This window comes from Geospiza fortis, unplaced genomic scaffold (genome assembly GCF_000277835.1).
Source record: "Geospiza fortis unplaced genomic scaffold, GeoFor_1.0 scaffold366, whole genome shotgun sequence".
Lineage (NCBI taxonomy): Eukaryota > Metazoa > Chordata > Aves > Passeriformes > Thraupidae > Geospiza > Geospiza fortis.
In genome coordinates this window covers 4,972,467-4,995,503 of record NW_005054342.1, presented here as the reverse complement: position 1 = coordinate 4,995,503, position 23,037 = coordinate 4,972,467, and the positions used below count along the sequence as shown (strand labels likewise).

The following is a 23,037-nucleotide window of genomic DNA, read 5'->3' as shown; positions in this document are numbered from 1 at the left end:
ATTAATAGGATTTCTTTCCTCTTCCCAGCCACCAACTTTGATGACATTTCAGGGGTTTTAATTATACTTGAGAAGTAAAGCCTCATATGCCCATCATTCTCTCCCCTGCCAAAAGTGTTTGAAGTTGATAAGCACATTCAGAAGTTATTAGGTGGAAAACACAGTGACACATTCACAGCAATACGATTGTACAGGAAAGCAGAGGAAAAGTTAGGCTTTGATGGAAAGAAAGGAACAAAAAACTTTTCAAAGGGTTCTTTTTTTTTTTCTCTGAAACATACTGTTACAAGGTGATAACTTGATATGAATCAAGGATTAGAGCAAGGGACCTAGCTTTGCATGTGCTTCCATTACATAGTTCTAGTCTCCAATTTAATCAGAGTGTTTATAGGCATGGGAAGGTAACAGGGAACAGAAAGAAATGTGAAGTTAAAGTTTGGCATACATTTTGAAATTTCATGTAATTCCTAAGTGTTAAGTTATATAGGAAGACTAAAATTCTGTTATTAAAAAAAGAAAAATATTATTACAATTTAATTTTAAATTGCAATATTATTTGATTAGTGCACTGCTGTTGATACCACCACAGCATATACTTCTGACCTTAACAGGAAGTAGAAAAGTGATGCTCCATTTACTGAAAAGTTTTAAAAGCTGTAAGACATAATGAATAATCTCTAACAAAGCGCAAATGCTTTAAGATTTTAATCTGTTTACAACTCAGAGGTATACCTATGAAACATGACAACATTACTAGAATAGGGAATAATATATAATTATGGCTGAAAGCAATAATACTTCTGTGTCGTCGGTTGGTCACAAGGTTTTCGGGGTGAAGGAAGAGACGAGATGGGCTCCATGATCAGAAGGCTTGATTTATTATGTTATGATATATACATCTATTATACTATACTAAAAAGAAAAGAAAAGGATAGTTTCCAGAAGCTGCTAACTACCTAAGAATAGAAAGTAAAGAATGATCAACAAACCTTGCTCTCTCGGACTGTGTCCGAGAGAGCTCAGTTCTGGATTGGCCATTATTTCCAAACACTCAATCTGGGCCAATCCAGAACTGACCTGTTGCATTCCACAGAAGCAGATAACCTATTGTTTACCTTTTGTTTCTGGGGCCTCAGCTTCCCAGAAGGAAAAAATCCTAAAGAAAGGATTTTTGTGAAAAGGATGTCTGTGACACTTCTGCATGCCATTTTTATTCTGAACAGTTACATATTCTAAATACTGTTCAGAAGTCTCACAAAGCCAAAAAATAATACTCCATCAGAGTACCTTAAACCTGAAAACTCCAATTATTCTTATGATGAAGAATATGTGCCAAAATGTAAAGAACAAGTGAACTATTTGCATGCATTGGTTGAAATTATTAAGGACTAAAAGTGTATTTGAAGACTTTTTGCAAAGGCAACTACATTAATTTCGCACAAAATATACCGTGCCCTGGTAGTTACAATGGAAATAAACAACTTGCATGAATGTCCCTGTAGTAATTTACTTAATGATAAGCTTTAGCACATATTTAGTGTTTCAAGATCTTCTACACATTGACATACTAATAGCTAGCACTTCAGAATATACACTGACTAAATATACTTTGTGTCAGAAAAATACAGTCAGATTTGTAGTACAGTATTGAAAACATGGGATAATCTTAATAACCATTTAACTGAGGAGATATTTATTCTGCAGTTTGATAGAACAATGAGACGCCACCGATGGCCATGTAAACATGAGAAGTGATTGAAGACTTAACCAACAGCTTTTTGAATGTCAGTATACCAGCTACAAAGCTTCTTTTCCTTGGTGTGCATGTACATGCATTTCTGGCAGAGAAGGGAAATTAGTTCATGCTGTAAGTCAAAAATCTCTGTGGGGCCAATGAAAAGATATACATTACCTTCTGCCTATTTCTCCTTGTAGAGAGCATAAATCTTGTGCAATATTCACAGCATCTGGTGCATCAGCTCCACAATCTAATGCAGACCATGCAGTTGTCCTCTATGTTAGTGCATGTATATCAAAAAATAGTTTTTCCTCAATAAGATGTAATGTAAACCACTACCACCAAGAGGAGACTTCATTTCAAGCCTCAGTTTGGCCCCCTTTTTTTCTTCTGACAGTGACAGAAACTTTAAAAATACTTGATAGTAATGGAACATATCATTTTATTACCAACAAAATCACTCTCACCGAAGTCCCCTCCACTGACCTCTGAAGTGAAACTAGAAGCAATGATCCTTTCTCTTCCTCCCAGCAAGTCACTGGTTTTGACATGTCTGCCTGTACTATTCTTGGCCTTGGAGGCCTCTTCGTCCTCCAGCTCTCCAGTGATCTCTTTTCGCATCTATGTCACTGTATCCTCTTGCCAATTTGACCCTCTTCTCCCAATTCCCTTGCTTCTCACTTCAGATAATTTCACCACAGACTATATGCAATTCAGCAAAATCTCCTGTGCCGACAATTCACTGATCTTGTTCTCTCCAATTAATCTAACCTCACTCTCTTCAAATCAAAGTTCAGTCCACTCCTCTGCCAGGTCTTTACTGATGTCTAGCTATCAGTTCACTCTATATGCCAGCCAGTTCCACTCTCTTTTTTTTCACCCCTGCAAATCTTTCCATTTATCTCCTTTTAGCATAGCACTATCACTGTACTCCATATCCTTGCATATAATTTTTGTCCATTTGGATTCACATTTCAAGTTACTTCTAAAGCTCTTGCAGATTAGTTATGCTTAATTGTTCCTTCCTGACTATTCACATAACTAAAATGCTAACTTATGGCTCTCCTAGCCCAGTTCCCTCAATGTTGTTTTCTTTGACTTCAAGAAATACCAAAGATTATTCTCCAGCTCCAAAAGTTTTTTCATTGCAGGACGCTCTTTGAATCTCTTCACCAGTTCTCTTCTTACAAAAACACAAACATTGTCAGTTTACACAGACTAGTACTCCACTGTTTATTGAATGTGCAATGTTTCCATCTGCATCCTGGTGTTAGCCCTCATCACCATTTGTTATATTTCAAGTTAGTCGCTTACTCCCAAAAAGCTTCGTAGCACTGATAGGGCTGCCCCAAACTGCCTGTAAAGTCACCTTATCAGTATTCTTCCACTTTGTTTTGCCCAGGCACAACTGACAGTACCAGACATCTTTGCAGTTCAGTATTACACTTTGTGTTTCTCTCTCAGCTGGACTAACATCACTGAACTTGGGGTGTCCAAAGCTGAGGCACTCTGAACCGGGCAGCAATCTGTGCAGCTATCAGAAAGAGATATGCACATATACACACATGAGCGCTGAGGTCCCTATCTGTCTTCAGATCAACTCAGACATTTTTTCCCCCAAAAGTCAGTAAGTCATCTAATAAAAGAATTTACTTTTTTCTACAAACCTTGTGCTTGCTATGTCCTTTAAACATGCAGCAACACCTCTGTTCTCTAAAGAGAACAAGCACAGGATGACAATGGAGTTCTCACACATACAGACACAAATCACAAAAGGTCAATTATTCCTGACTGAAGGGAAGCCACCTGCAGTGCCAGGTAGAACTGGTTTCAAAGCAAAATAAAGAGAGCAAAAAAGATTTCCAGATATCTAATGTATGTGAAACACTTTATGTATGGTTAAAATGCAAAGGAGGTAGGAGAAAGTATAAAAAGAGCTACAGCTGGGTATGAACAATAGCAAATGAAGAACGGAAAGAAAACAGCTCCAACACAGGATACCCCATTTCTGATCAATGACAACATATCTGTACCAGATTCTTTCTCACTTTTCTTAGAGAAAATGTTTTTCTGTTTGCCATTCATGGATATTTTCTTGCAAATCTCCATTACAATTTGTAGTGTATTATTTTTACTATACAACGACAGTGCTTTAGGGGTGGTACTCCCCAGTTCAGTGCCCTCACTGAAACTTTCCACACCACAGGCCACTCATCTTTTCCCCAGAACAGGAAGTACAGGGCAGGTTAAACACCTCACCTTAGCAGCCTAAATTAGCCTTTTCTTTGTATTCACCACTGCTGAACAATCTTATGCCCAGACTATATGTTGGCTGGACAGGTACCATGTTTTTGACCAGTGTTTTATTCTGCCTTGCCTGTTTAACTGCGCTGGACATCGGCAAGAACTTGTGTCTGTGGCATGAGCAAGTGCAAAACTCAGCACAACTGACCCGGGTGGGGTAGACAGCTTGGGTTGAGAACACGCACATTTGATTCCATCGTCATGGATGGAAGCTACCTGCACAGTAACTGTGCCTTGTGCTAGCATGGCATAAACCAGAAACACAGTGTATTTCCAAATGAAGTGCTTACCAGAAGACACTGGACTCAAAAACTGAATTAGTATCAAAAGAGCAATAAAAAAAAATATTGCAGAAAATATTCTGCAATACTGAAAGGAAAGATTTTGCCTTGACTGTTTTAGTTTACAATCCTGGCAATCAAGAGCAATTCAGCTACTTAACATTGTGCTAGCCTCAGGAACTGATAGATAGCTCCTACAGCCTGGGGATATGCCCTTTTACATGAATTTATACACCTGCAACTTATATGGTAATGTATGTTTTAGCGAATTCAATTTAAATTGAACAAGCATTGAAAGGAAAAAAACAAAAAAGGTAGTATCAGCAACAAACAGATGCAAATATTGCTAGATTAACCTGGTCATTTTGGTCCCAAAACTAAAGAAAAGGGCCAAGAGCCATTTGCTGTTCTATTAGCAGCCTTGTAAACACCTCTCAGCAAGGTACAGCTCCATCTGGCAGAAGACATTATTTTGCATTAGAATTCAGGTATTACCTCCTGGCTTACACCATGCTGAACCATCTCACAAGCTCTGTACATAATCCAGCAGTGCCTACAATGACACTGAATGTTTGCATTAAGAAAAAATGTGTTCCTTCACAGGAAGAGATAAAACAAATGTACAAGACATTCTGGAAGTATCATTAAAAGGCATGGGAAATATTTTTCCTTGTTCAACAGTATAATAAGAAAAAATCATATTTTCTGCATAAATGTCCACCCTTTAAAGAAGCATGAGCAATATCAGAGTTTATCAAAAGGGCATGGTCTGTTTAAATAGATTAACAAAGTTAAACTTGGAGGTTTGTATGTTAATTTACCAATTTTTATAGTTAAATCCTGCCTTTCCTCCATTATGAGTTTGGATAAAGATGCAAAAAACAGAGGCTGTCTCTTTGTAAAAAATCACCTTTCTATGGCAGCAAAATTGAAAGACAAGCCAGACCAGTATATTCTCTCCCACTGTCACCACATCCAAGTGCCCCCACTATTACCTAATACTTGCAAAGCTGTCTCATTCATCACTCACCTCTAGAGTAATGAACAACCCTTTCAAACTTGGATATTTTGATTCCTCTTTATGCAAGGATGTCTTCATTTTACAAGTCTACATGTCAGGAATTTTCATGTGCCTACTGTGAAGTGTGTGCTCCCTGATCTAGGCCAATTCAAGCAAGTTTGGATATGTTAGGACTGTTAGAAAAATCAGCTGTTAAATGGAAAGCTAGTTCTAATATCAACCACTTTGTCATTACACTTCCTGAAACAAATACTAATGAAAAATAAATCCTCTTCTGTACTTATGAAAATATATTTTAAATATTTGTTAATTTCTCACTAGCAAGATAGTTCTGTTTTATTTGTAGCTAGGGAACTATAAATAAGGACTTTGCTTTTACTTAAATACAATGTTTTAAGAAATGAGATGCCAAACTGAAATAATAAAACAAAGTTGATATATTAATATCTCCATTGGATTCTCTAAAGATATTTCTCCTTCAAAGCTCATAATGTAAACAGAAATTATTGTCAAAGATTCTAGAAAGAACAGATATTTTCATTTCAGATTGCTATTTTTGTAATCCAAAATAGCTCAGCACCTAGACAGTAAACCATACTTTGTGAACACTGGTATGTGGAAACCTTTCCAGCCGAAGCAAATGTTAAGAGAATTTTTAAAAAACCAAAACTGGCTAAACAGACGAACATCGTAAATTATATATGCTAAACTGCAAACTTTAGATTTATTTTAGTAAGATTCAGCACTAGCAATGCCAACCATGCCATACAAGGAAACTACTATTGAGGAAACAAAATGCTCCTCTTACTGACTAACAGTTTCCTTTTTCTTTTGGAGCATTTTAGCTTTTCATTATTTTAGCTTTGCAACCTCTTTGGAGAGGTTGCAAAGCTAAAATATTCCTCCAGGAATCATTAGAAAAATGCAGGTTTTATGCAAAACATACAAAAAAAATCTCACTGATGTGGCCAGCACATAGTGTAGCAAATAAAATTTTAAAAATCAATTTATTTATATTTTTTGCTCCAGTTTAATGAAGTACTTCATCCTTCTGACTATTTTTTACTTGAATGCATAAAATTAGAGATATTACTGGACAGCCATGGGATCTGGTTATTTTATTTGTCTCTTGTTATTTTTGTGCATTGGTATGAATTTGAGGTATGAAGACAAGTGATATCATGTCATCTATATGAATGAGGTCATGAGAACAAAAGAGAAGATTTGAGATTTACCTTTGACTTTCAGCAGAGCTTTTGTTGAGTGGACTTGCTGTTAATTTCAAATTCTTCCAATTTGAGATTCAGACTATTCTTTCATCAACTTTGAGAATTTATGGAAATTTTCTATTATGCTGGGTTTAATAAAAGGAAATTTCATTGTAGTCACAACCTGGAATGGGTCCTGAGATCCTAAACTACCTGTAACCAGTTTTGGCAATGGTAAACATACAGAAAGATCACACTTTACATCACAAAGACCCTGAGAAACAACCAGACAATATTTGATTTTTTATTCTTGCACGAGAAGGTTTTGATAATTTTAATGTTAAATGTTATTAAATCTCTAACGGCTTTGCTGCTGGAATCCACAGCTCTATTTCTGCATACAAAGGCAGAAATTGTTCCTTTCTTTATTCAAATTATCAGCACATACATAGAAATGCGAATTCTTTCTTATCAAAATAGTGTATCACTTTCAACAGGAATTCATTTATCCTAACCAAAAAATTTCACCTGCTTTCAACCAAATATGTTGTACAGAAAAAGTCATATTTAATGGTGAAATTTACAAATGGTAGGTTCATATCTGGGGTGTAACTGACTAGATGATCCTCATCTAAGGAAAATTGTAGACCATTTCTTTAGGAATTGAACAAAGTATGTAGGAAACCAGTCACAGAAGCATTAAAAAGGACATTCAGAGTAAAACGTATAAGATTATTTTGAGTCTCATTGAGAATAATTCCTCTGGAACCACAGGTGTCTCCATGAACCACAAACAGAAACAACTAATCTTATATTTCTTGTGCAGAAAAAATTCCCCCTAGTCAACAACACTTTAAGATTTCCCTTTTGTACATGATCAGAGTTGAAGATCATGTATATCAACAATGCCATATTCTCACAAACATTATTCTCACAGAATTTGAAATTTGCTGTGTTTCCAGCATGAGCTTTTAATTTTAATAAATAATAAATGACAAATGCAGAACTTAAATGTGAATCTGTTATGTGACAACAGAAGTGTCAAAACATATTCAAAATTTTCCCTGGAATGAGAATCTTAAGGTGAAGCAAATATAACTTTTGCTGAATTATTTTCAGCAGACTAAATGGCTGACAGGTAAAGAATTTAGTTTGTTAACTAAATGTACTTTACGTCTGAGAAGGAAAAAACAAATCAGTGTTCCTTCCACTTCTGTCTCCTAAATATACTGGACAAATGATGCCTTCTTCCTGCGCATATATTTTTAATGTAAATTGAAATACAATGTCTGGGCACCTTTTCATGCACAACCTTCACCAAGAAGGTATCAATAAGGTACAGTAGAAGAATCCCTTTCAAATCCCCATAATCCCAGGGAATTAGATCTTGCTCAATATGGCTACACTTCACTGTGAACTGCCCTGGACATTCCAGGATCAGGAGGCAAAGAGTACATGGCGAGGGGAACTGTCTCGTCTCACTCCCATCCTGCCTTCCTAAGGACAGAGCCCTCCCCTCTGTCCTCTGCTCACCAGAGAACTTGGCCCTGCCACCTGACATCAGAAATGCAAAAAATCATAGCAAGACCACCAAAGGCCCCAAAACAGCATGTGGTTGGCTAAAGGAGGAGGTTGCCATTTAAAGTCCCTTTCACTAGCCAGATGAACTCTAGATTTGGGCCTGGCTCAGGCTCATCCTGATGAAAAGTCCTGACCATTGACCTGAGAGCCACTCAAGAGCTTGGGCAGCTGTGCCTTGTCTCTGCCTTTCTCCTTGTTCTCACACATCTGTGTGGGGGAGGAAAAGGTTACATGCCACTGGGCTGGAAATAACAGGGGAAGAGATATGAATAGAGAGACAGTAAAGGACAAGAAAAGAGACTAGAGACCAGTGAAGGCAGATAAATAGGTTGCAGTGTCTTAGATTTTCAGTGCATATATTATTTTTTCAGTATACAAAATTCCTCTTAATATGTTTCTGTCCTGGTTATTGATTATTTCCTCTTTTGTATTTTCCTTTGAAGAATTTTTGCACAATATCAGTGTATGCCTGATGAGAAACTGATTCTGGGATTCAGCTCCAGATTCAGGTGCATGTAGATGAGAACTATATGTGAAATAGGTTTTTTTTAATCTAAGTTCCTACAGCAGAAGGTGGAAAATTTAGAGTGTTTAGGCAAGTGAGTACAGGCCTACATACCCACTAGGAGCTCAGATGGGAGCTTAGGCAATTATCTCTTATCAAATCAGGTATTGCAATTCAAGCTGAAGCCCATCTTCTGGTAAAATGCTGTATTGAGAATCAAGATGCTTTTGTCACATGAAGACTGGCCAGAATAAAAATCGTATTAAGATAATGCATTCATCCACCTTTTGTTCTACATTTTTCTGGAATAAAAAATACCAAGAAAATTTAGTGCTTGAATTGGTCAATAACTGAAGATAGCATTAGGGTGGTTTGAAGACTAAATTATCTCAAAATTGATGTGGGTTTGATTTACTTCTTTTTCAAATGAAGTGTTAATTAAAATTTTTAAATATTAACTTTTAATTAAGTACAATATATTGATGCATAATTATTCTCATTTGCTGTGGCATTCATAGACATATCCATATTTGTGTATAAATACCATTAAAATTGGTCAATATAAATTGATAGTTTTTACCCTTTAGCTCTCATAAATCAGGAAGTAGTAGAAGTCAAAGTAAGTATTTATTTTGTAATGTGCTACAGTGAAACCTTTATTTTAGAGCTGCTAAAAATTAGCTATATAAGTATATGCATTACTTAAGATACAATATGCATTATTTAGCTTTGTAACACAACAGCATAGAGTTGGTTCTGGTCAGTTGAAAAAAGGGGACTTCAAGAAGCTAATTCTCCCCATCTCAGGATATCCCTTCAAAATGTCGGGACAATTCTTCCCTTTCCTTTCCACTGAATGCAGAAGGAATACAAATGAACAGGCTGAATTACATGGATGAACTCAATTGTAATGCGTCATATTTGAAGTTAAGTATCCTATTTCTAACAGTTGTCTTGCTGCTTATGAGCGAAATGCAGAAAGTTCTGGAGTAACACCATCATAGGAAAAATCTGTACCTTCTCTGTGGTGAAGGTTTGCCTCAAAGGTGACCTAAAAAGCCACTAATGAGGCTAAAAACCTCCTTAAAACCATTATCATATAATTCACATTTATGAGCGTAGGTGTGCAGACTTATGTGCTGTATCTGATGACCTGATACATACCAGGCAGAACAGCCAGCAGACACTGCTCATGTTGGGAAATATCTGATTTTCAATTACATTTCAAATTGCCAAGTCCCTGAGGGCACCTACAGACCAGAGTGTCCCTGCACAACCTCCCTGGAGCTCCCTTCCACTCGTGGCCCAGGATCCCATTTCACCCCTCTCCAGGGCTCTGCCAGCCAGACAGTCTTAATGTTAGAAACACACATTGCAAATGAGGTAGCAGTGTATTTTAGCAAAGGGTGGATTTTTTTAATACTCATCTGCATTAAAAAAGGAAATTTAATAATTTTTGCTACACTAAAATAGTTCAGAAATTAGCTGCTTTTCTGAAAATTATTTTTGAAATTTCTGCATAATCAGAAAACTTAGAGATTTCAAAACCTGTAATTCTACCCCACCTGCAAGAGTAATTATGACAAGCACCAGCTCACCACGCTTTTCTTAATTATTTCAATAATGGCTATTTATTGTATTTATTAATAGAATTCTATTCACTATCTCAAAAGTTATGGAAAAGTTGACCACTCATTTTGAACTTATTTCTATCTCTTCCTACAGAATAGACATAGAAATTAATGTTTTTATGGCAGTTTATTCTGTGCATATAAAAGTGTCAATTATTTTTAACCTCTTAACTGAGAAGACATTTTATCTGTCACTGAACTTTTGAGTTTGACATCAATTAAAGTTCTCCCATTAAAAAGGAGTTATTAGAGCAACATCAAGACTTACACAATCAATCTGTCAAAATGATATTACTGCAAAACCTTCAAAAATAAAACCTTTCTTGTCAAACAGGCACAATTTGTAGGTGGCAGGCTTTAACTTCAAAATGAAAGCCAAGAGATATCCCAAAAGCCCTACTTTACTCTCATACTTGTGATAAATAAAAGCAATTTTAAAAAACATAACATTTAAGGAGAAAACATGACAGACTATGTATACAAGAGAATACTGCTCTGTTTCTCATCACATTCACCACTAAGCCAAATAATCCATATGGTGAGAGGTCTAAAAATGAGACATAATCTAAACTGCTTTAAGTCTCATTAATTTTATTTATGAAAATACAGAAAATATTTTATTTTATTAATATGCTAATGACCACATGCTGGCTGCAATAATCAATGGAAACAGCACATGGAAATATCAATATCAACAACAATCCAAAGTCTTTCAAATTTAAATAAAAGATACCACTGATTACAGTGACTTCTCACCAAAGCAGAAAAAGTAGAGGAAAAGACCTGTATTTGACTGTACTCCCAATCAGTGCAAATAGCCTCTACTATAAACAGTCTTCACTGATATACTGTATTTAAGAAATACCAATTCTTTTGTTGTTTTTGTTTTTGTTGTTGGGATTTTTTAATTTTACTGGGTTTTGGCCTTTGTTGATTTGGAATGTTCTCAATTTTCTTTCTTTGCTCCCTGGTTTGATTACTCAAAGCTACGTTGCCCACCTTCTTTCTTTTAACATTTCATTTATCACTATCATTACAGATAAACTTCTGCTCTTGCTGAGAAAAGCACACTTTCCACCACTAAAAAGCTCCTTGCTACATTAGGAGAAGCAAAAATGCCATTCAGTCTGTTTCAAAGTGAACCCCTTCAAGACACATTAATTCTCAGTCACAATGAAAAAAAATCAGTAAACAAGGTTTCAATGAATGGCAGGGACAGCAATCAAATTTTCAAAGACTCCAGCCTACACTTCAGTAAGGCAAATTTTCACAGAAATTTAACAAACTAAGCAACAGTGTTTCAATACTGCTCCTGTGTTTGGTTTTCAAAAGGCGAGGATTTAGGCACAAGGCATCAATTTAGAGCCTCCCCAGAAAGGCCTGCAGGAATAAATCAAAAAGAGTAAGATCAAGAGAAGCAAGTGTAGCAGCCAGTTGTTCTGACAGAGAAATTGGAAAATAGGTGTAAAAACCTAAAGCATGTAAAAGTCATTAAATACAAACAACTGAGAAACTGGTGTAAAAACACAAGAACACTTCCAGCAAATCCTGTCCCACGCACAAGTCTATACTCAGAAAACTTGCAATATTTAGAAGGATTATTATCAGCTCATCTTTTTGTTCTTTACAGGTGGGCTATTTGACCTGGCTTTAATGGCCATGTGACGTGGCAGCCTGAAGGACAGCAAACACAGCTCTCGCACGTTGCAACCCCACAGCTAATCTCAATATGATTAATTACTTTTGGACCAGATACCACTCAAGACCAATTAACGAGACACCAACAGCCAAATTGGTTAGTTGCCTGTGAGAATACCTTTTAACCCAGAGGAAATACTGCCTATAAGGCACCAACAAAGATGGATTTTTTTCCCCAGAAAGTCAAGTGAAAAGGGCTTTATGCGTCACTAAAGTGTGTTTAGCAGAAAAAATGGATGAGTACTGGAATAACAAATGCCAAGGAGGGAAAATTACTTGTACCCTAATTACAGGCAAACCAAGATTATCTCATACCCAAAACAGAGTTCCAGTGAAAAAGAAAGCCAGTCTGGACTAGTTGAACCACAGAAAGGATGGAGCACAAAAGCTGATGTGATTTCAGAAATAACTTGCACTTTTTAGAAAATTGTGTTTATGGGAGCATGGACTTTTTTTTTTTTTATGTATCTGTTCCATTTCTTATCATGTTTTACCTCTGTAGTTTAAAACGTATCAGTAGCTTCCCACATTTGGGGCAAATATCTCCTTTTGATAAATATTTTCTAAAAAAATTAACTAAGATTAAGACTCTGCATTAGATTTTTCCCCCTTATATAACATGGAGATACACACAACACCCTGGTCAGTTGGGTAGCACATCTACCAAAAGCTTTTCTTTTTCCATGCACTGGACATACTGAGATGGTAACAAAAAGAAATTCAGCCCAATTGTTAATTCAAAGACATGGTGGAAGAAATCAGCAAAAACTATTTCAGTCCTAATTCTTTTCTTGCCAGAAAAAATACCTCTAATCTTAGCTAGAAAAACAAGATGGAATATCAGCCAGCATGATCATAAGAGTGGTGTCACTCAAGAGAAGACTGTAGACACTCCTTTCTTCTCTCTCAGACTTACTTATGGATCAGGTAAGGCACCATCAAACCTTTTATTCAAAGATCTGCAATGAAACATGAGTGCTAGACCACAGCAGAGCAGAGACATGGACACAATAGCTCCTGACACATGGCCCACATTCTCGTTAGCACTGCTGACATTGATGAATTATCTTGGAGAATAATGCACTGACCTCTTTTAACTGCTTTCTGATTTAATAGGCTCCATTAAAAAAAAAGTTTAAATCACAATTATGACAAGCCTAACAGCATAATGGTACATATGACCTTCAGTTTGTGCTTTTTAGCATTTAACAAAAAAGCATATTTACCCCAATGCAAAAGCAAAAAAGGCTACAAATTAACTCCTACCTTCTACTGTAGAAGTTTAATCAAATAGAGTTTCTTTTTATTTTCAGTCCAGAAATCCCTAAAACTGGATAACACCTAGTTTAATTATCTTTTATCTAACCATGAAATTCTGTGCATTTAGATACAGAACCTCTCGAACAAGTTTGAGAGGATTTGGTGGAAATGAAATGCAGTGAAATGAAAAATGAGGTAATTTACTTGCCTTTTAAAAGCTTGCTGGAAAGGTGAATATTCTCAGCTATGATTTCAGCCCATATTAGTAGTGGTAAAATATGAAACCCCACGGCCAGACATGTCAGCAAAGAGGTTTTATTTAAATTTCATCACCTCTCAGTGAAAAGTTATTTTCTGCAGATTTTTCTAGTAATTAATTTTTCCAGTTTTTACATGTCTGCTATTTAAAGAGACACTGAAGAAGCACTACACTGCTCTTTGGGGCAGACATTCTGATTTTCAAATCCACCTTTCAGCATAAATCATATCTGCTATAAAATCCTGGGCTTTAGAGATACTTCAAGAAATTTTTCATAAAAATATTATAATCCAAGATACCTTGAAATCCGTTGCATAAAATAGTTTCTATAGGACTAGCACTGCACAAACACAGCAGAATATCTGCTTTCTGACACTGCCAAAACCATCTAGAAATCATTACTCTTAAAATTATTTTCATTCCCAGTGCTGTTGGGAAGTTATTAGGTATTGATTTAGTCGATAGTCTGTACTTATAAAAGGTAACCAAGAATGGGTTATGGTCTGTGTTAAGAAAATAGAGATATATATTACATTTACCACTCTCCTTGTTGTTCATTGATTTTTTTTTAAGGTGTTAAATTGCTTTATACATTTTGTGACTTATAAGATCCATGGCATACAATTTCTAACAGAATACTCTATAAATATGATCACTCCTATAACCTGTATATCTAGTAGGAACACTAGCATGATCATAAATTCCCAAGTAAGAGACCTAATTCTTCCATCCATACTGGATGTGCCAGTAGACTAAAAACATCTACAAGAATTGAATGGCTAATTTAATGCATATTATGTATACATATTTTATTGTTCAGAAAGAAAAAGGTATACCAGCAAATACACCAGAAATGTGAGTAGTTGGCATCCATGGAAGAGTTAGGGAAGAGCTTTCAGAATTACATTAATTACTCACTTGTATGACAGAGCAGTATTCTTTAGAACTTGTCGTTTAATACTCCTGAGCATAAGCTTTCAAATTTATTTGTTTCTGAATACCTCAAAGATTCTATGTTCCAAACAACCACAGATTTGGAAAAAAAAAAAAAAAACAAAACACAAAAAAACCAAAAGAAAACAAAAAACAAAACAAACAAACAAAAAAGCCTGAAAAAAAAACCCCACAGACTTCTTCCCATATCATCACTGTCCCATTTAATGCACACTTTCCCCCAGTTTACACCTGGCTGGACTTGGGGGTGGCATAGCTTTATGCTAGTGAAAGGGAAAGATCCTCTGAAACCCTAAAAGGCAACTCAGAAATTATATATGAGACATCCTAAATGGCATATAACATTTCAGAATTTAAAATAAGAATATTTTTTAGCACCAAACCAGTTGATCTGGCTCTTAGATTGCTATTGTTTGTGTTTACTCTTCAACTTGCTACCTTTTTCCCTCTCTAAAAAATGTTTCTATCTGATAGTAATTCCACAGTCAAATATCTTGATGATAGGGGGTTACAATTATTTTATTCACCTGAGGTACTAGCATTCATTCTTGGCTGTTACTGACCTGAACACAAAATTTATGTTAATAAAATTTTAATTTAACTTGTTTGTGTGTTTCATGGATATATACATGCACAAACTATACTATTTACAATCACTTTTAAACCAGCCTTTAAATCTTCACTATGAAAGATTTGATACCAAGGATTTTATGAGCCAGTGTTCAATTAATAATGTTTTGATGAGAACTATTATACAAATTGAACATTTTACTTTTTTTTAATACATAATACCTTAAACTATGTAATATTGTTGGATATATCACATTTTACTATTATTTGTTTTCTTGCTCAAAACCTCACCTAATTAACTAATGTCAACATTTTGTAGTCAGATCTATTTCTTGGAAATTGTTTGAGGTATATTTAGGGTTTGGGTTTATTTAATTTTAAATGAGATCAACACAGAGGATCAAGTGAGAAGAGTTACACATGAGACTGAATCAAACTTGCCATTTCAACACAAATAGATACTTGCAAAGTTCTTTTCTTACATTAGCACCATTTTGAATACTAATGGATATTATCATACCAAAACAATTGTTCAAAACTGGAATTACTAGACTATAATCTCACATTGGTTGAAAAAGTAGAAAGCAATTCCACTGTCCTGCAGGACTTGGACAAAAGAAAGCATTGGGGGGAAAAAAGAACTTCTAAAACTTCAACAAGGACAAATGCCAAATCCTGCCCAGGGGGAAGAAAAGCCCCTGCAACAAGAACATCTGGGGACAGAGCAACCAGGGAGCAGCTCGTGGGAAGCCTGGTATCAGATGCAGCCAACAGCCTCTGTGACTCTATGGAAAGGGGAAGATCTCCAATCTGAATCTTTCTATGTTTTTTTCTATGATTCTATGATTAAATACTACTTCCATGACGTTAACTCATAATATTAAAGTGACACACCAGAAGGATCACTGCTTCCTATGAAGCCCAATGAAACACTGGACCACTGCAATTGCATTTTAAATGTCCTTTATCAAAATCTCTGGGGATGAAACACACATTTCACAGAGTTTAAAGGCTAAAATCATACTAAAATTTTAGTACCTGAATCACATAGCCTTATTTTGCAATGAGTGAGACAAGTATTTAAATCCCATTTTCTTTATTGGAAACTAAAAGCTAATAAAAAGACTTCACAATAAGAGAAGAAAAAAAGCAATACTTGTATGTCCACAGGCCAAACAATTCAAAGTTATTAGTTCTGCTCAGAAGACATAGGAACATTATAAGCTCCATGAAAACTTCATGGTAAAGATAAATCATGTTTCAAATTGGAAAAGGAAATGTCCTCTTAATTAAAGACTCAAAATACTACTTTTCATCCTTTTTTTCTAAAAGTAAAAAAAATATAAATGCATATCCATTCACATTTCCATTTACGCTGTTTGCATACCTTAAATAAAATCAGAAGAAATATTAAAAAACCAAGCCACCCATAACTCAGGAAAAATACTGTGCACCACTGTTGCAGGAATACTTACTTTCATGGAGTTTGCATGCCAGCCATGCAAATACTTAAAATAAGCAGCATTTATTTTATTAAACTGCCATATATGTCAATATGACGTTTATTTGAGAGCAGTTATTAGATCAACAGTGATGCTTTAAAATATTGCAATGATTGTTGTTGGATAGCTCAAGGAAAACTGGCATTTTTCTTAACAAAGCCAGCTTAGAACCTAATAATTTAAGACGAATACATACTGAACTACCTTTCTACTGAGTTGAGTTATCAGCTGAAAGTTTACATACTGAACTACCTTTCTACTGAGTTATCAGCTGAAAGTTGTTTATAGTTTTGCCCTTTCTGTCATAACAATGACTAGGATGTTAAAATCTAGATTGTATTTGTTAAACTCAGTTCTCTAAATCTGATAGAGATTTTCATATGCAATTGCATTTGAAATTTATTCTTAAAATAAGCTACAAAAAAATCCTTCTAACATTTTTCTTACACACATAAAGAAATCATGCCAAATGTAAAAACAAACTTTAATAAACCTGAGATCCGATTTTTAAGGATAGAAATTTTCTAAAGCAAAAGTAGAGAAAACCTCAAACTTGCCCATGTATTAATGCATTTTTGTTGAGAGTGCTTTACTCAAGTGCTGCATTTGCACTTATTTGAACAGAAGAACTCTGTTATCATGTCAATTATCAACATTTAACCCATGACCACTTACTCCTCCTTATTGATCAGAAGAGTAGTGGGAAGTGAGATTGAGATAATTCTTGCATCATAATCGTTAAACCTTCTCTCAGTAGCTCACTGAGTCTTCCCTAGGTACTTTGAACATCCCCAGATTCTATCTTCTGGAGCTGCACAGTTGATCAGAAAGTCCACAGGTGAATTGAATTTGGGTATTTTGATACCACATTTCTCAACCAAAGTCTCCATCAAAATTCATATCCAAAATGTAGAATTGGTTTTATTTTGCTTAGAGTCAGCTTTAAAAGAGCAACAGCATAATTGTGGCATAGGGTGGTGTTAATAGCAAGAAAATAGGAAAAAAAGATACTACATTTTCAGGAATGAAAAGGACTAGAGTTGTCTAACACATAACCCAGTAGAGACATTTATGGGTTTTTTAAAAGTGTTATTTTCTACAAATTGTGTAAATAGGATACACAGGAGGTGGCAAAGAACATCATATTTGTCCTCCCACTTATATGAATGACACTTCTCATGGGAAGTTCTGTTTCACAGCCTTTGCATCTGAGTGCTCTCAAAAACAGATAAATAGGATATCCTACTGAAAATACGTTTGCTGTGAATACTTCACAAAACAAACCCTATGATAAAACCAATTTTTTTTCCTAAGCTATTATCAGAAACCAATATTTTTGACACTTTCAAATTATTCTTGTTCCCAGAGAAGACAGAGGATATTAATTCGGCTCTGCAGGTGGCGTATGAAGGGAGGGCAATGACAGAAAAATGCAAAACCTGAAAATACATACAATGCCTTCAGGATTATATCCAGCTAGCCCTACAACTGTAACTCTACATTAGGCTCTTAGGCTCATAACCTCTTCCTCTGGGCAGACGGATTTCCTCGTGTATCAAATTATTTCTCCCACATTCTTATCCACTATATAGAGTTATCCAATCCGTTCTTCCCATGACCAGCACTGTAATATAGGCACAGTCAGCCAAAATTTGCTTGACATAAAATTGGAGTATGTCTCATAACACCCATTTTATATTTTTGTCAACTATGTTCATCATTTATCTGTGATTAATTTTTTTCTATTGACATCACACATCATGGACACAGAGAGGTGATTAATAATGAATTACAATAGGATGAAGGAACATAAGTTTGTTTATATTTGAAACACTGTGTATCTTTATAAGGTTATTTGCAGAGAAAATGAAAGACAAGTTGTAAATTGTATTAGCAAGTTTAAAAAATGGTTATTAAAGCCCCTACAGCAATGAGAACATCTTATGTTATGGAGCTGGAATCAAATTTTTTATTTGCAACAAAAAGATTTCTGTGCATCCTTTTCATGTTCCACAGGGTGGTCTGACCTAGATTGCAACAAACTCAGATATATATTAGTAAAAATTTTTAAAACTTTTTTGAAATGAAGTATCTAGATTAGAAGAGACATCTGCAACGTTATTTATCATTGAGAAAAAATAAAGAGAAAAAATTGAGAAAACTTTGAGAAAAAAAAGAAAGCTCTGTTGACTATTTTACAGTCTGAATTTATATAAAATCATTGTATTAACCTCTAGAATTCCTCCAAGCAACAAGACTACAATGTCTTTATCTGACCATTTGCCAAGAGAAAAGTACTCTCCTAGATTTGGGGTTTTCCTTTATGTCAAGCTCTTATTTAGGTGTAATAATTCTTTGATAACTAGAACTAAAATCATAATAGGAATATTATCTTTCTCTGCCTTCTGCTTACTCATAAATGCTGTCTCTCTTCATATTATTAACATTTCTGATGTTTTCTGCAGGGTCAAGACTATGAAAATAGTTACACTTCTGACTAGAGACATAATGATCATTTGTTTGATCTGATATTTGCTTGTTCTAATGTTTACTCTTGACCACACACAGCAAATATCCCACTGCTCTCTATCTTCTTTTCCAAGCCCCATGGACTCACAATTTTTTCTATTTCTACCACTTAACTACTTGTCTTTGTGTCCACAATGTAGGAAAAGTATAAGAAGTTGAGGGGAGAACAGATATAATCACACTCATGTAAGTAATATGAAAACTGAAAGAGACTTGGATTTACACTGAACAGCAAATTGAACAGGAATTTGACATTGCCTAGATTAACAAAGAAAAGGCAAATAGCTCCACATTCTGAATTAAATCTTATCTTTTTTAAATGTGAAAAAATTAGGAGGACTGTGACTGGAATATCATGTTCAGCTCTATCATGTACATCTCTAAATTACTAGAAGAATAAGGAAATATTATAGGAAGGAAATATTAATATTATAATTAGTATTACTTTATTTAGATTACCTATATTTCATATAGGTATGTCTAACATATTTTTTTCAAGAGGAAAGATTGAACACATAAATACAGTTTGATGAGGAAGTTTTCAAAATGGAACAAGAGCATAATGTGGCTGTACTGATTCCAAAAATGCAAGAGCATCTTTAAGGAAATTATTATTCTGAACTTACTCTTCTTATGAATTTCAATTTTGTTTTTGTCATAACATTGCTTTCTTTCCTTTTGAATTCGAGTTATTCCAAATGAATCATCCAGTAGCAGTCACTCACTATTTGCCTTCAGATTTGTGGGGCTGGTTAAAAGCTGAATCCCTAAGTGGCTGAGCTTGGAAGGCACTACTGGGACATATAAGAAGCCTGGGGAGCAGCATTAGTGACTGGTCTCCAGCAGGCCTTTGTGCAGCTGATCACACTGGGAACTTCTGCTTTTTCCACATGCCTTGTCAGCAGGTCCTTTCCCCATTCAATGAGTCTCATATAAGCCCTATTCTTCCTTTTGATGCTGATAAACCAGTAGGAGATCCTTTCTCTTTTTCTACCAACATGTCTAACAGATTCAAGGATAAAAAAAGATTCATGGTGATAAATTAAACTTACTACAATATTGTATATTTTAAATGACATGTGAATCTTTTTGTTGCAGTGGAACATAACGAATAATCAAAAAACCTCACAGGGTCTGAAAACAGAAGTAGAATTCATGGCAGCCAAATGATCTTTTCTCACAGGCAATCTTGCTCTTTCCCTTGTGAGCACTGTTCAGACAGAAATGGTACATGTGTTGATGGATAATGTCAGAGAAGGGAACAAGACCTGAATGCACTCTTGGTGAGATATTTGGTGACACTTGCCAGCACATTCACAGCCAGGCATGCATAGACATGACCTGGTATCTCCTCAACCAGCAGTGTACTCTGAACACCAGGCTGCTTTAAGGTGCTTCAACACACAGAGGGAACCTTATTCTGTTCTCTCTTCTTCCTCAGTATAATCTTTCCCACCTAAATGCCATCCTACTGGAACCACCTTACAGGCACAGCACTTCCAGAACATGGGCCTGAGTTCCTTGGATGGTGAGAATGGGACACCAGACCCATCTTCCCCTAACATCCATCTGTGGAAGACCAAGTCCTTGAGGCAGTAGGACTCTTGATCCAGGGAAAGAAGCAATTATTATTTGTTCTGACAGACACACAGAACTCCCCAGCACAGGGTTTCTCCTGAGGAAGGCACTCCAGAAGCACATCAAGCTGGTAAGACCTCAGCACTCTAGGCAAGTTATCACACCTGGCCACCTCTGGCTCTGGCTGGGCAGCAGAGTAGCATTGCAAAACACATCTGCCAGGTTGCCTCTGCTACCTTCTTAAAAAGGGAAGAGAAACCTCAAACCACACCAAGTGCCACTGTGCAAAGACACACAGAGGAAAGGGTCATGAGCCCACAAACCCTCTTACAGAGCAAGGAGCCTGCTTCTTGCCTTTTTCTCTCCCTGCTCAGAGAGGCATCATGGTGCCTCTCGCCATGAGGAACCCACAGCTTTTGTAGAATCTTACCCTCTGTTGTATCAAGGTGTACTCACCAGACAAGCTTATCAACCCTCTCTGAAACTCCTCTTACAGACCGCTGTGTCAAAACATGGTCTTCAAAAAAGCTGCTTCTAGCAAATCCTCAGGGGATATACAAAACACCTCTTGATGCCACGAGAAGCCTTAAAATATATTCAACTTGTGAACATTTGACTGAAACAAGTATTTTCCTAACACAAATTGTGAAGAAGCTCATGGTCTGCCTGTTCAGTGATTAAAAGGCAGCCAGAAAAGTGAGCTTTTATGTTCTTTCTGCTAATTAATATCCATTGCTATCTCTCTGAGACCACTATGTATTCTGTTCTCACATCTTTGTTCAAGGTGGCTACAATCTTTCCCAGTAATCACTTCCACCAAAAGCCTCTGTATAGAAGTCAATTTCAGAGCATCTGTCTGCTGCCATCAGTTCCAAAGAATGCATTCCAGTAAACACTGCTGAAGAGATTAGCCAGGCTTTACATCTTTGTTTTCTCAGTCAGTCTCATAGAAGTTTTAAGAACATTTCAATACAAAATCTACATAGAAGACACACTGTTAATGCTACATACAAGTTAAATCCCCAAATGCCAAGGTCAAAATCTGTGAAAAGTGAACAGTGCAATATCCACCAGCCCATTATTACTGCATCTCCTTTTTTCTTGTGCAAGAGTTTGATCTCCAGGAAATCTGTGAGCTATTACTATGTACTACATAAGACTGTTCTGCAGTCTCAAAGATCCTGACAACCAAGATTTGGTTGATGAATCATATTAATAACACAGGTTTGAGGGCTTTGAGGTAAACAGTTCAGAAAAAAGCTGATGCAGCTGACACACAATAATAAACAATTTAAACAAAGAGAAAAAAAAATGGTCTAAGCTTAACAGTGTCCTTTTCCCTAAATATGCATAAAAAAGAAGCAAGGAATTATGTTTTAGCTAAATCAACTACACTTTAAACCTGAACTTTGTGTTTTGTCCGTAGTTACCAGTTTCCACTTACATCTTTCAACCATAGTCTCAAAACCAGGAAGTATTTGGAAAAATATTAAATTACTGTATGCATTAAGTACACCTTGTCCCTTAAAAACCTGCTGACAAATGACCTGCAATGAAAACTCCACCATTAAAAAATCTATTAATTATTAATTAAACAATTATTAGGTAACAACTTGAGTTGAGCTAAACTGTATGCTCATCACACTTTCATTCATAGTTGCTAAGAAGCTGGTCAAAAGAAGTAATTACTTTTAAGTAAATAGTTTACTGGTGGGATAGTGGAATAAAAATCAACTCAGCCTAAATTAGGACATTCCAGTTTCTCCTGATGATAGAACATCCATGAATATGTGAAGATGAGAAACTAGGTTTAAACTGCATTTTACAATAAAGCAACAGTTTACAATTTCTAGAAAGCTGAAGATTGAGGGTGATCAAAGCAGGAATTTCGAAGGCTTTGTTTCTCCTGGAGTTCCACTGCGCTCCCACAAGCTTCATGCATTCTATCAACATTATACAAAAATAAAGTGATTTGTCTTCCACCTGCATTTCAGTTGCCAAAACCAAATTAGGAACACAAGTATTTTATAGACCCTTTCTCTGGATTTTTTTCCTTAGAAGATTCATTGTTTGCCAAGAGAGGAAAAAAAACCAAAACCATATTGGATGTGAGAAGTTTAGAAATGTACCTGAAGAACTCCATGAAAGAGAAGCCATAACCATGCTGTTCAGCAATCCCAGCACAAACAACATTTGCAGATGCTCCAATCAATGTTCCATTACCTGCAGTTCAGAAAACAAAGACCAGTTTATAGTTGCAGTCTCTTTCTTACTCCTACTCTGTTTATTCTGTGTTGAAGGCCTAAGATACACTCATTACAAAATGAAAAATCAATTTCTGTTGTATATAGGTTTGGAAAGAAACATACAGTCAATACCTCCACATCCTATAAATAGCTTCATGCTTTGAAATGTAAG

The 23,037-nt window shown here is 35.8% G+C and overlaps 1 protein-coding gene across 1 annotated transcript in view; it reads right to left on the bottom strand.

Moving 5' to 3' along the window:
• OCA2 (OCA2 melanosomal transmembrane protein) overlaps positions 1–23,037 on the bottom strand; it is a 161,529-nt gene that overhangs the window by 13,829 nt on the left and 124,663 nt on the right. The window contains exon 22 of the mRNA XM_005422699.3: positions 22,749–22,842. Coding sequence (XP_005422756.1) covers positions 22,749–22,842 — 94 coding nt within the window. The remainder of the gene's footprint in view (positions 1–22,748; positions 22,843–23,037) is intronic.